Here is a 15,444-nt window from a genome sequence, read left to right on the forward strand (position 1 = left end):
TAGAAATAGCACAAAAAGCAGCAAGCTGTGGTGGCAGATGACAAAGCTTTTAGTCTCTTTTGTACCCTAGTGTATTCTGAGCAGCAATACACAAAAGGCAGCTCTGAATTTCAGCTGCTGCTGTGTGGCAGCCAATAGCTGAAAATGAATGGAGTACTGGATGGTCTAGCTATATGCAAGAAATTCCCCAGATTTCATTCAGAAATTATGAAGTCGGTCCTTTATGTCACTTTTCTTTCCCTTCTACAGCTGAGGGCTCCATGCTATCTATATTGCTATTAGCTAAACTGCTACCTAACCATGATACCTTCAACATTCAGCCACCCTGTGAGATTCATCTTTGTTCACCTCGTCATCCGTACACTACGACTACAGACACTCAGAATTTAACTTCTGCATTACAGCACTTTCCACTCAAAGCCAATAGCAAAATTGCCATTAGGAAAGCACCTTGCTTTAATGTAAGACACTCTTTTCTCTGAATGTCTGTATAAAGTATAATTACTTTGTACATGTCATGTTCTAAACATGATTGATGGTTATTCCCTTGTACTATAGGCACCTTTTTTTTTCCATTTACCAGCTTGCTCTATTAACACTTAACTAACAGGCAGTGAGAGAAGGCAGAATGAATGTCACTTAAGTGATGATAGTTCTCTATCACTTCCTGCTTCAGCGCATCGGTCAATTAATTTGCCAGAAGGCACTGGGGTTTGCCAGGACTCTCTTCCCAGCAGCTGGGATTAAGGAAAGCTGTTTGAAGGGACTGCTGCTGCACTGCCTTTACAGCTTCGGTGGGTTTGAGAGGCCGCAAAAGGAATATCAGCAAAAAAACAGCCTCGGTGAGCTGAGGAACAGAAAAAGCAAAACACAGGATAGGATATTTACAAGTTTAATAACAAATTTGCAGATAGAAGACATGGTAATTTCAGTGTGTCTTACTATTACCATTGGTTTTTATAGTCTATTTATTTATTTATTGGGGGGGATTTACTGGGGGGGGGGGGGGGGGGGGGAGGGCAGGGAGAAGTAAGTGCTTCGCTTAAGCTGTTTCTTCTGTCATCCAAGACAGCAAAGAAAAAGTCATCCTATCTCCAGACACAAGAAGATCAAGCAGTTTGACACCCTTTACCTCTTTACCTCCACTCATTTCCTCTAGCTTTACACAAGTCTGATGAAAATGACACAGCTTGTTCACATTGAATCATAGTGAATTCCCTTTCAGGGAAAAAATGCAAAATAACATCACTTGCATCCCTCAGTGAATTATAGCCATTGTTTTTTATTTCCTGGTGGGTAATTGAAGGCTTTTACAGCTAGAAGAAATAATTTATAGAGTCATGAAAAATGGATTGACTTTCCTGAGTGCTTCATTGATGTTTTAGGCACCTACTTCATTCCAATTAAACTTATATAATCCAAAATCAATGAACTTCTATATTTTAGAGTATAAATTATAGAGGAAGATAATTTGTTTGGCCTCTGTGAACTGCTTTATTTCCACATACTTTATATATGTAATCTCTTTAAGGAACAAAAGCACTCCAAGTGCTATTATACTCAATACAGACAGAAACCTTTCCTTTGTTCCCAGTGCCTTCAGTGGCTGCACAGAAACCAAGCTTTGGGAAGGAATTTAGGAACTTTTCTGCTGGGTTAGAGCTACATACATCTAATAAACTGTTGAACCACTTGCAATTGCTGCTACCACGTTCCTTAGAAGGCAGCAGAGAAACATACAGGAAATCTGATGCATCTATTCCCAAAATTAGATTATACACTTTCTTATTGGTTACAGAATTTTTCAGACTCAAAATATATCTCAGGTTTCTGTCATAAAATCAATTTCTGTATTTTTTGTCTACAGTGTATATATTTCTCATCTGAAAATTGTAGAATTTGATTTCTAATTCAGATCAATGCATGTCTATATCTCTGAAGAGAATACTTGTCTAGCTAAAGATAAGTGGAGGTTTTAAATGGCCATAACTAAACTAACTTTAAAAAACACAATACAATCTTTATTCATGAAAAAAATTAATTCTCAGTCTGGACACTGAACAGAGCACAGAGATATGAAGATGCTCTTTTAAATACCACTGACTAGAAATGGTCACTGTTACCATGTAAGCAATTGGCATCAGGTCTGTTCAGCTACCTCAGGATGGGGTCTGCAAAGATACCTGTTCCAAGTTTGCTCAAGTTACATCAGTTTTACCACATGGATCTCAAATTCTCCTGTTAATGATGAATTTTTATACTATGTAACTTGTCCTTCTGATTGAAGCCTGAGATATTATTTCTGTTTTGCTGAATCATGGCTAGGTTATCCTGAAAAAAAATTCTACATATGAGAAATATTAATTAAATCTTGTAAAAACAAAGGAAGCATTAAGTTGTTACTCTTCAAAAAATATTCAAGAGATCTGCTTGAGGCAGATGGAGTAATGATTGAGAAATATCCAAAACTTATACAAAAATTTTAGAAATATAAAAAATACTAGTTTCTTCTAGTCAATCTTTTCAATCTCGGTTTGTTTCCTCTCTAAAATACAAAATACACTCAAAATCCTAAATTACAGTAGCATATTGGTAGCCTGCATAATTCCTTACTAGAAAAACATTAATTACTTTTTCTGGTAGAGCTTTACAACTTCATCTTACAAACAGACATATAAACACATAATGATACTATCATTTAAACTGAAAAATTCTCTTTTGCATGTATAAAATTATTTGGTTTCCTGCTTTTTTTAAAAATTCTCAGCTGGTTTTCTACTTCCAGAAGTGTGTAAGATGAGGTTTCACTGCAAAGATGATAGCAGGAAGAGGAAGAGTTTTTAACACACTTTTTCTGTAATTCTAGCATGAAAAAAAGTATGTCTCTCTGCTACTTTTCTACCTACAATTAGCCAGCATCATGTTTTCATTGGGTTAGCACCAATGATGCATTTAGTCTGAGAAATACCTTTAAGTTACAAAAATATTTAATGACTGCATGTCATTCAGCAGATTGTCTGTTTTATTTTAGTGGAAAAGTATCAAAGCATTCCTAAATTTGTATTTGCAGTTTTTTAGTAATTGAGTATATCCTTTTAAGTTGTTCTAAGCAGGTGTAGTGAATGGTGAAGTCCTATTTTAAAGAAAGTCAAGCAACCGTACATTTTAGGTAAGATGCCTGCAGTCTCAAGTCTTATTAAGTTTAAGACAAGCCTATAATTTCAAATTGTTCTTTAAAAAAAAAAAATTATATTGCCCTTTCTTCTTTAGAACTGCTGGAGATGTGTGTCCTCATGCCTTCAAGTGTTTGGAGGAAGCTTCTAAAAAATTGCCAGAGAGCTAATTATCAGTTAATGTAGTACTTTCACTTTTACATACCTACTGTTTCTATCTGGTTGTACCTTGAAGTAACATTAAGGCCTTCTAAAGAATATTGCTAAGGACTTTCATAGAAAGCTTAAATCTGAATAACAAATGGTTTAATAAATGCTTTCATTGCATGGGTAAAAAATAGAACAGCTTTTGAAAGGTAAAAGTTCTAAAAGCTATGTTTCATCCCTGCATATAATAATGTGAGATCTGCTATCTTTTCTGAAATTTGTTTATTGGTGACAGGAAAACAAATATGGAAAATCTTTAGTAAGTTTAAATAACTCATTTTATTAAACTGAGTACTATATTTTTACCTCCCACAAACCACCCTCCTCCTCCCCTTTTCAGCAAAATACACATAAGCAAGACTAATTCCCAATGTTACACCATAGATAGAAAGTTCTTTGAAGGACATTTTACCACAGTGCAGGACTTTTTCATGTCTTTGGAAGACATTGCCTACAGTTTGTACAGCAGTTTGTTCTTAAATACCTGTAGGGAAGTGCAGTAATGGGGTGACTCCGAGTTCTGTAACAGAAGTAGAAGAATATGATGAAACCAGATGATTTATTTTGCTGCTTTCATGCAGTGAGGAGCACTAGCAGAGATCAAACAGGACCGAAGCTGCAGTGCAAGAGTTTGCTGCGGTAATGTAAGACACAGCCGATGCTAAAATGAGTGGTCCAATTATACTTCATTTCCAACAGCCAGGCAATCCTGCGTTTTCTTTGAACATCCCAGAAGTGGAGCACACCTGATTCCACAGTGAAAGCCAAACAGGCATAAAACATGGTTTCGATTTTGCTTTGCTCTTTGGTTGGTTGGTTGGTTGGTTGGTTGGTTGGTTGGTTGGTTGGTTTTGATTTGTTACCATTTATCTACCTATTTCTCTGGCTCTTCAGGTGTGCAAAGAAACTGCCTGGGAGTGCCAAAGGACAGGCTCAGCTGTATCACCATGTGCAACCTGAATGTCTTAGACTTTATATTTCATGTTTGTTTATTTCTCAGATTATACTCACATAATAAAATTGTCTTTTAAAATTAGTATTTATAGAATAGGTATCCATTTGGGGAGGCGTAAATCCTTTGACCCTGTCTTTTCCTATGTCAAGCAATGTGAACTATACCACCTTCCTTTTTTTTTTTCCTAATCAAAGCTGTATTTTACTTAAATTAAAATGTGATTAAAAACATATTCCATCTATCCTGTCAGATCAAATTTGCTCTCTGGCTTCAGACCTCATGTGCTGAGTTTAATTTTATGGCATTTTTTTCATAAGCTAGTTATAGATCTTCGTGAATGGAGTGTTTACAGTGAAAATACTATCAGGCCAGGAAATATTGGCCACACTAGAAATCAGCAGTATTATAGCAGCCACAAGATTAAACAGTACTGATCAGTCAGCCTTCAGTAGCATCCCATTTTCAAAGGCAGTATACTGTCTCCACGTCACACACTTTTTGTCAATGTAAGTAATTAGAAATTCAGCATTTCACCTCTGTAGTATCAGTAGAATTGCATGAGGCCTGTGTAATATTTTCTGGAATAGTGTATCCAAGGGGAAATGTCAACATGATCTGAAATGCAATAAATATTTAACAATGAGATATTCCGTATCATCAAAGTGATATGCAATGTATAAATTTGCATTTTTGCATTGCATTTTTTAGTAAGATGCTTCATGTTAAATTCGTAACAGATATAGGGGCTGATTTTTTTTTTAACAAGGTATCTGATAAGATCTGTATTTTGACTGGGCATTTAATTTGGCTGTAATAAAGATCCAACAAAAACATTTTGAGGAAGGGAAAAGTGAAGAGTGTGCTAATGAAATGGTAAACCAAAATAATAGCACTGCATATATAGCTACCTGCTTTAAATTACTCTGGTAGATGTAATTTTCGAAATGGTAAAAGAAAATTGTACTTGAGCTCTATTTATGCACAGAGATCAACAATCAGTTGACTCTCATAATGACTTGCTGCTCTATACAAGAATCAAAAGCTAAAGAGGTCAGCAAACTGTAGCTCTACCTACTTAAATACAGCAGAAAATCATTACTTAAGAAAAAGTAACCGAATCCACACAATTTTATCTATCTTTCACATTTGTTGTTTTGGTTGGGTTTGGGTTTTTTTTTTTGGGGGGGGGGGGTGCTGGCTTTATATTCTTCCTACTTTTCAGTAATTCAAGGAGCAGAGTAATTTTTCTGAGTGTTTCCTTTTCTTGGTTTTTTATCTTCCCATGATGCAAAGTACTGTAGAGACTAAAATAATTTTCTTACTGCAGTTTCTGCTGTTTTCTCTTACCCCCGCTTTAGCCTTTCCCATATGCACTTAAGCTCAGAGCAGTATTTTCTTATTATTTCTTGCATTTGACCATCATCTTATCATTTGTCAGCACTTTTATCGAATTCAGATGTTCCTTGAGTGAATGAAATTATTGCTTGCAGGAATTTCCCCTCTACCATTTTCTTCTTCTTACTTTGGTATTACCAACATGCAATGTCTCAGTTTCATGAACTTTCTGCTTAAAAAGCTCATTAAGTTTTGAGCTTGAATAGGAATATGATACTACATACATTTTGTATAAAAATGCTTAATCTCTGTTTACATCTGTGGTAATTGAAAATTTTACTTCACTTTGGACAGGCATAACGTTCAGGAACAAGGTTATTATTCTCATAATAAACCTCAATTTTACAACTTATGTGGAAATGTTTTGTAATAGTTTCTGGTTGACTGAGTCTGTGATTGAAAGGATAAACGAGGAGGGGGATGCTAGCCACCTTGTACAAAATACTCAGCTTTTTCTCAGGGCACTCATTCAAGATTTTATTTTGACACATTTCAGTATAACACTGTACACATTTCCTTTGAAAAGCTTTTCCTCAAGGTTGTGATGCCTGTATCTTTCATTATAAAACAAAATCCTTGACCATAGTCACTTCTCTAACACACATAAATTCTATCATCTGGTTAATCATTCAAACTACAATTCCCCTAATATAGTGTGCCACTCAGGAAGAACAGGTTAATGTTTTCTTTAACTGATTTAAAACAAAGTAGTTTGTTTTCCCTCAGAAAGCAAAATGGCTAAAATAAAATATTGCATCATATCAAAGAATAGTTTGGGTCAGCTGATGGGTCTGGAATTGATTCATCCCAACTGCTTGCTCAATGCAGGGCAAGCATAGATCAGGGTTCCCTGATTAAAACTGACAAACTAAAGATTGGAAGTATCACTGCAGAGAATTTCACTTGTGTAGAATCTTCGAAACCAAACTCAGAAACCCTTCTTTCTGAGAGCTTTCATTTGGAAATTTCTATTTGTTTTGAAGCAAAATTGGATTTTAGCCTAATTTTGTTTTAAGTGAGAACATGATTACACTTCCTTCAACTGTGTTGGCATAGTTGAGGAGCTGGACTCAGAACAGAGGGAGAGAGGAGGCTGGTTTCATATTGCAATATCAGCACAAGTGTAAAAAGTTGTAAAGACAAACTCAGTTAATCTCTGTAAGGAACACTGCAGTCTGTGTATGGGAGACAATGACAGAAGCCAAGACAAGCTTACTACCTCTTTCTGCAAGTTGGCTTAGAGTACAGAACTAAAAAAATTGCTACTCCTGTCAGAGAGTTTCTTTTATTTAATCTCCCTGTAGTTCAGGCATGAAGACGTACAATTATGTATTACAAATAGAAGAACCCAAGTTGAAGAGATGTAATATGTAAGATAGATTACTTTTCCCAAATATGTGTCATATTCTGGCTGCAGGAATAATATAGGCAGAAAGGAGAAAGACTATTGGGTAATGTGAGATGTGTGCAAATAAATTTCTTTTCCATCTTCTAGGCAGAGGTGTTAGGTCGCAGATACTTACATATGTCACCTCCTGTTATAAACACACAGAGGTGTAACAGGCTGGTACTGTGAATAGAAAGATGCATTACTAGAAAAAATCCCCAATAAAAAAAAGATAATCAATTAAAAGTAGAGGGCAAGGTAAACCTGTTCATCTGTGAGAAAGATATGGTTATGTTCTGGTGTTTCTATCACAGGAGCTACATCGGCTTGTGATAGCCTAAATTAGGTAATATACAGCTTAAGTGCAATAGGAGAGCAAGTATTTAAAAACACTATCTGGAAACCCACAACCACAACTAAACCAACCTGACCTTCGGTTAATACATTAGTTTTAATTATGTGATTCAAGGTACTGCTTTTAAATATTTGCTATTTTAGTTAGGAGTACAGACAAAATAACGATCATTTTTTTCTGTACATAATGTCTCAGGCAATTCACTACCAAAATTGTTGGTAGGTATTAAAACAATTATCACTGTTGCAAAGCCCTAAGGACATTCTTTTTCTTTATTTGAAAACATTGACATGTAAATTTACTCTTCATAAAACTCCAGCATTCTTCTGAGATAATTGGAATATTGAAAATTTTTTCCTTAAAACACAAAAATTTGACATATTGTAAATTTACTGGGTTTATACTGCCAGTCCTGTAATCTTTTCTGCATGCACATGTAAAATCTTTTCTAGAGGAGGACTTGAAGAAAATGCCAAAAAATTTTAATCTAAATAATAGTCTTCCAATTCTGGAAAGTGATAGGGTTCTGTAACATGTATATTCTGCTCAGATACCTATTAATCTTGATACTGGCCAAAAAAAAAAAAGTTCATTTCAAATTCTAAAGAAAATTGAAATATTTTTAAATTGAGAATAAAAATGTAATATTTTAAAGTATTAGGAGGGTAGGGTTTACATTCACTCTCTTAATATATTTCCTATATGTTTTATCATTAATTGAGATTAATCTTATTCAAAATTATTTCTAATAAACTTAACCATTTTCTTTAAAATCTATCTCAAAAATTGTCCCTGATAGTCATTTTCTCTTCATAAATATAAATATTTGATTAAATAAAATCCAAAATTATCTTAGAAAATGTAAAAGTTGGAGCCCAGCTGCATTCCCTGGAGTTTTAATACCAACTGTAGTTAAAATAAAGGGAAAAAATCTATTTCTTTATTTGGAACTGAAACATGGCCACAGTTTCACTTTCAATAAGTATATAGAAATCAATATGCTGTAATGTAGTATATGCTATTTTTCAGTTTCCATCTGCTCTCTTCCATTGCATCTTTTTGTGAGTGACGGCATAATAATTGCTGTACCAATTAATGCCCTTCCAATCCAACTGCATCGTTACTGCAAAATAAATGTTTTGCTCTGTAGCAGTTTCTCTTGCTATGAAACTTTGCTTTAGTTATTCCAGTCATCTAACAGCAGAAAAGGAAAAGCTGCTTTGTCATCAACAGCTCAATGGAAGGCACTGTATATTCAATACAAAGAGTTGGCAGAATTTTAACCAGTATCAATTTATAAATAGGATAACAGAAATCATTTATTTTCTGCTTTAAATGAAAGTTGGTAGGGTTTTTTTGATGCAATAATAGCCACTCTAACTGATTTGAGATTGTAGTAGGGTGGTGGGTTTTTTTGAGGAACATTTCCTTTATCCAGAATAAAATGTAGAGTCTCTTTCTTTGCAACAAAAGCTCTTAGAGGATAAAAGCTTCCATCTAAAATAAGCAGTCATAATAATTCAGTTTCTTGCAGTAAGTGTTTCATGTTCCCTATTGGGCTTTCAGTGCTTAGCTACAGTGCCTCTCATATTTTGTCTTGTGTCTTAAGAAAAATGCTGCAAAGAATATTAAGAGGTCAAAGCACCTCAAGACAGGCTTCCCCATCAAAACCATATCCTCAGTGCAATCTGCAGGCCTCCTCTGGTATAAACAGCTTTCAGTGGTGTTCGGAAAGTCCTTAGAGAACACAAATCTAGATTAAAGTCTGGTACTAGTTTTGTGAACTTTTCTGGCTGAAGGGCTGCATTTATTGTCTGGCGAGAATTATGTGAGGCAACAACATACAACTAACTCCTTACCGTTTCACTCCTGAAACATCTGTTAGCTAATTGGGATTTTTTCCACCTGCTTGCATAACCTTTTGTGGATAAAACCTCGTCGTCTCTGTTCCACTGGTTTCCAGACTGCTCTGTTTCTTGTGAACAACAGAATTCTCCAGTGAATTTTTCTAAAAAGAAAAGATTTCTTTAAAATAGAACAAGTGATTCATTTTATTTGGTCTTGGCTTGCACTGATTGATTCATAGAAATTTCTTTTGAACAACCATGTTTTTCTATAACATTTATAGAATCATCTATAGCAATCACAGACCTCTTGTCCTCATGAAATCTCAGAGCACTCCCAAGTACAAAACAATACTAATAAAGATATCCAATTGGCTTTAATTTAATTATTTCACATTTGTGCTCATAATCTTGGGAATGGAAATGCCAAATTTTATCTTCAAAAATAAATTCATTATTACCTAGAAAAGTAAAACTTCATTAGAACATCATTCTGTTTGTAAAGTCATCTGTACAAGAGGTTAAGAAATCCCAGATGAAAGCTTGCTGTGCAGCTGCAAGTGTCATTATTTTACCTAATGACTATCTAATATGAAGTACTTACTTGACAGGACTGCAACAGAAGCTGAAACACAAGATTCTCTGGTTCTATTAATTTTTAATCATTGTACTGCAAAAATATACAGTTATGTCTTGTATTAGAAAAGCTTAGTCACAGGATTTCAAAAGTGATCCTACCTCAAAGAAGTGAGCAGTCTGGTGGCAATAGCATTGGCCTGCATTTGGTTGCACACTGCTCGCAGGTCATCATTCTCCAAACAACCTGGCACTGAAGCCACTCTGGAAAAATCCCTGCCCGCTCTTAACCTTGGCTGCTTGTTCCTGCTTCTCAGCTGTGCTGGTGAAATAATTTGTATGGCTCTTGCAAACCAGATGACCAAAGTGCTTCAGTCTACAAAGCAGCCTTTCAGTCACAATGGCTCAACTGAGGGACAGTGAACAGCAGTGTCAGCAGAGAGGAGAAAAGGAACGTTTTCAGCTGATTTTTTTTCCATTAGAGGAAGTGTAATGTCGAACCTTACCCACAGGCAGAGGGGAATTTTAACACAGGACTTGTACATCAGAGATGAGTGCTCTAACCAAAGAACATCAGATGAGAGAATGCCATGAATTCTCATGTCAGAAAAGCAAAGCATGACCTTTTTTTCATTTAGAAAAGAAAAAGGGTTGGTACCTGCCTTCTGGTTAAGAATTTGAATTCTGAATCCGAAACAGAGAGAACCATGTCCCAATAAGCAGCAGTAAGGGAGCTTTTAAAGCTTATCCCTGGATCTCTCCTTTTTTTTCTCTTTTTCTTTTTTTTTTTCCATTTAGCTGAGTACTGCAAGTTTTCTCTTAGACTTTGTGATCGATCTACTTATATGTACATCAATCACTGCTGTTACTAGGAAACCATTGGGATTTTTCCTCTAAAGAATTGTAATAAATAAGCATCATGCCATGAAATAAGGTCCTTGTGTCTACTGCCTCTGCTTCCAACATAATTAAGATCAGGAAAAATCTAATTTTGGTGTAATTTTTCAGGTTACATTATCTTGATGGAACATTCATGCCTAATTGCTTTGGACTACAGCTTCATTGCATTCTAGGACCCTGAAAGTAAATTTAAATAAAGGATGAAGTAGGCTGAATAATACTTACCTTTCCAAGGTCCTGTCTGAGAACACCAAAAAAAAAAAAAACCAAAAAAACCCCAAACCAAAACCAACCACATTTCTGATGTAAACCACAGCAAAACAATGCCCCCAGTTCTACTGGTTTCTTGAAGTCATGAAGCATGTGCTGACTTTAGAAGGCCTGTAGAAAAGAATTAGGTTTATATTCTTGAAAACAGCTGTGGTGCCAAAGAACTGCAAGATCTACAAACAACATTTTCTTCTTCTCTTTTAACTTTTAAGACCCAAACACAACACAGAAATACTGCTGAAGCAGTAAGCTTAGAAAGCTGTGGAACTTAAATTCTTTACTGCAAAAACTTTTCCTGTATCTTTAGTTTCAAAAACCTTACTGCTGACATAAAGTGTAACTGTACAGATGCCTGCAGTACCTAAGACTCCCTAAAGCTGATCAGCTATAGGAGTATTAAAATATTATTTAGTAGGAATTCCAATAAGATAATTAATAATCATTTAGCATTTCCAGTATGGCATATACTAAAGTTTTTTAAAAGCTGAACAAAAAATTTTGGAAATATACTAACTAGAAGTCTTATGCCACCCTGGAACCATTAGACTATGTCATTCTTTTACCATTATTTTTTGATTAATTCTATTTAAATGTATTAATATAGTTTGTTGTTTTTTAAAAACAAGTATGTTGGAAGTAAACATACTGCACAGAGCCATTCTTTCCTAAACTTACAAATTCTCTGTTACCCCTAGCTCTCTCATTGCATTTGAACCCATGTCCTCTATTATTTTTGCAATTATTTCCATAGATTGATGTCATACTGTGCAGCTTGAGCCTTAGCCAGGTGTCTTAATCTTCCAGCTTTGTTGAGTGTTTCTTTTAATCATTTGGATCTGCCTGTCTTTCTCTAATTACGTATCCTAGCAGTCAGGGAAGAAGTCACTTATCCTCATTAACTCCTTTGGTTACAGAATGGCTAAAATCAGCCCTGTTGTGAGGTTTAGCAGCTACAAATTTTCATTTAAAGAACAGTGAGGGGGGCACTAGCAGCGGAGGCATACATCCAGGAAATGGAAGATCTGAATTTAATTTTCTTTTTAACCTTAATAGGTTCAAATTAATCTTCTGTATTCTAAGAGACTGCCTTAATACCTTAGCTAGAAGTCAGATTAGTAGGGTCACTCTTCATCACTGTATTAAAGCTGCACTATTCTACAGAAGTGAATTAAAAATCTATCATATGAGATATAGCACGTGATATAAATAGGTCTGAGTTTAGAGAACTCCCTTGTCTCAGGGACTGTGTGTTTTATGTTTTTTCAGTAAAATACATAAAGAGAATGGAGGAAGATGGTACCTTGACATGTTATATTTATGTTCATTGGTAAGGAAGAGAACAATTTAATCAATCACAGGGCTGGATTAGCAGTTCCCTATGGCACTTAAAATGTATATGATACTAGCTTCTGGGTAAAAAGCAAACAAGACCTTACATCCTTAGAAGGAAGAATGCCAGATTTGGAACACAAAATTAAAACCTACAAGCGTGCAACTTTCTATGTTTATGTTTGCATTAAATTTTAAAAAAATCTAACAGTAGTTGTGATGCAGATCCCAAATAAAAGTAAAAATGTATGAAGGCCTCACTTAATATCATGGTTAAAAGTTGGTCAAAGCAATAAAACATTTAAGACTTAAACAGTGTATTATCAGTGCTTTGGCTTTGCAGCTCAGACCTCATAACCACCATACATTTTAATTCAGTTTGATACAAAAGCTTTTTGAAGAAGAAAACATTTCAACTTGGCATCTCAGGTTTTGGTAGTCAATGTCAATTTAACCCAGTGAATGAATATTAAAAATACACATACAACATTCATCCTGTTTGGTTGTGCTATGAAAGGGACTTTTATAACCACTAATGTGCAACTGGGAATTCAGTCTCTAGTTTTATTGTCTCCAGTGTCACTGAGATTTACCTTTTATTCTATTTTACACTTAGTTGGATGGGGTTTTTTCCTCTCTTGGTCCCAGTATTGCTCTGAGAGACTCATCTTCAGGGGGATCGTGATTTTTTTTTCCATGAAGCAGTCAGTAGCATGTTTATACTCTTACTTTTCCAAATACAAGTTAGGACAAAGTTTTGCCAAGTCTGACAAACATCGTTCTTGGTTGCAGCACTACTGGGGCAGTCTAGAAAGCTGCTAGTTCTTTTGAAATGTTTCAGCATGAGCTGAGTTCTTCTGCATTTGAGTCTATACTCTGTTACAGCTCTTCTTTAATATCTCTGTGGTTGAAAGAAAAATAGGATTTTACACTCATACATATAATACATGTATTAAATTGTAAAAAGCATCATCCAAAACCATTTTAAATCCAGGCTTCAATATACATTTCCAAAAAACACAGAGTATACATTGCACAAAAATATGCACTTTGGAAATTAACTTTTTGTCACTAATTAAATCTCAATTTCAAAAAGGAATTTTGAGATAGGAAAATGATCAGATTACAAAATTGCTTTATAGAAGTCATCTTCTGAGTTTGGTCATCAGCTTTTCATGTGTTTTCCCATGTCACTGGCTGTGAGTGTACAAGCCATGGTTATATGAGGTACACAAGCCCGTCTGAGAGAATATCTCACTCATCCTCTTCCCAACCAGTATTCTGCCACGTGGACCATATCACACCTCCAGTACATTCTGAAATTACAATGACGCTGTGTTTCTATGACAAACTGGCGTCCTATTTGAAAGTAAGTACATGAAGCAGCGTTTGTGTGACGAATCCCTTTGAACCCACTGGCATTACTTTCACCACTTCAGCAGTGCTTCCGATAAAAAAGAGGTGCATTAGTTCTTTATTGGCTCTATCTAATAAATACAACCGAGATTTAGAGAGTAGAAAATATACAGATATGATAGTTTGCAGTTGAAAAAAAAAATAAAAAATCTGACCCTAAATTATGCCTGAATTGGGTGGGTCTGGGACCTTCTGCCTTTGCTGGGCATCCGAGGCCCCCTTGTGCCCTCAGGCACAAACAAAATGCTCCTCCGCAGCCCAGAGTGGCCCAGCGCAGAACGCCCGCTCTCTGGGTGCCCTAACACCATGGCGCAGAATGAAGTCAGCCCAGCAGAGTCCATGTCTGTGGCGAAAGGCTTTAAGTAACTTGCAACTACATTAAAGCCCAGTTACACCTTCTGTGTCCATGTCCCCCTGCACAGGTCACAACCTCGGCTCGGCAAAGGTGTCCCGGGCGCAGACATTTCCCAGCTACCCCTCAGAGCAGGGCAAGGAGCACCAGCAGTCCCTCTCGCTGGCCAGCAGCTACGCCTTCAGCTACGGCTCAGGCCTGGTGCAATGACAGCCGGGGACGGACGGCCAAGAGAGACAGTCAAGCCTGGAGCCCGGTGACAAGGCCAGGGAGCCGCTGGCCCCCTCCACACCCGCCATTTGCTGTGAAAACTGATGTCAACCAGCTCCAGCCGGGTCACCACCAATGCGGAAACCTGGAGAAGCGGCTTCCCTGAAGCAGAGGCTAAGTCTTTATTTATTTATTTTGCCATTTATTTTGTCAATACATTCTGAAAGGAAGGAAGGGCGGGGGGGGGGGGGGGAACACAGGGGACACGGGGGGAGGGAAGGGGGATGCGTTCGCGTTGTGAGAAAGTGGTGGAAACAAATGAAACTGTGCTGGTGTGAAGGTTTCTGCATGACCGGAGAAGGCCCGTTCTGGGGCTCCATCGCAATGGCACATTCGACATCGGGGCCTTCCTACCCGCCTCCACCAGCAGGCTGGCCCGCCTTTACCCGTAGCATTTTTAGGTCCTTGCCACAGCCCACTGATTCCTGCTGGAGTCACTGAAATGTTGCCGACTTGAGACACAGCATCAGCGCTGCGTGGGCCACCTCCAGACGCAAGCAAGTTCACTCACTACCCTACAGGGTGGTTGGGTGTTTTTTGAGACAGAAGCCAACAGATACTGGAGTAACAGGCTACTATGGTTTATTGGGAATATAGTTTGATGTGTTAAGGTAAGGTTATTGCCTGATACAGCTTTAATCTCAAATTCCTGGGGCACAGATTCCTCCCTTACTAATACATGTAATTCTCACAATGCCCCTGAAAGCTGTGAACATCCATATCAGCAGCACAGTCTCATCCTCAGAACTGCTGTGAAGTCTTCTTATTTGCAAATTATTTTAGTAACCATGCCTTCAAGCCTAACTATAAAAAAACAGGAAAACTGTTCTTTGGACAAATAAAAGCAGGCCACATCCCCAGTTGGCAATGGCCTGTGCCATGGCTTGGCCAGATACAGTAGAGCTGAGCTCTGGTCTTGTCTTTCTGGTCAGTGTTACTCTGATTTTCTCCATTTCCTTCTCAGATTTCTGTTTTAGATGTGTGTTGTATCTTGTACAATCATGTGTCAAGCATT

The 15,444-nt window shown here is 36.8% G+C and overlaps 1 protein-coding gene across 1 annotated transcript in view; it reads left to right on the forward strand.

Annotated features, from left to right (window-relative positions):
- Window positions 1-14,599, forward strand: part of DOK6 (docking protein 6) — a 253,197-nt gene extending 238,598 nt beyond the window's left edge. The window contains exon 8 of the mRNA XM_055800751.1: window positions 14,230-14,599. Coding sequence (XP_055656726.1) covers window positions 14,230-14,369 — 140 coding nt within the window. The 3' untranslated portion in view covers window positions 14,370-14,599. The remainder of the gene's footprint in view (window positions 1-14,229) is intronic.
- Window positions 14,600-15,444: the final 845 nt, after the last annotated feature.

This window comes from Falco peregrinus, chromosome 3 (assembly GCF_023634155.1).
Source record: "Falco peregrinus isolate bFalPer1 chromosome 3, bFalPer1.pri, whole genome shotgun sequence".
Classification (NCBI taxonomy): domain Eukaryota; kingdom Metazoa; phylum Chordata; class Aves; order Falconiformes; family Falconidae; genus Falco; species Falco peregrinus.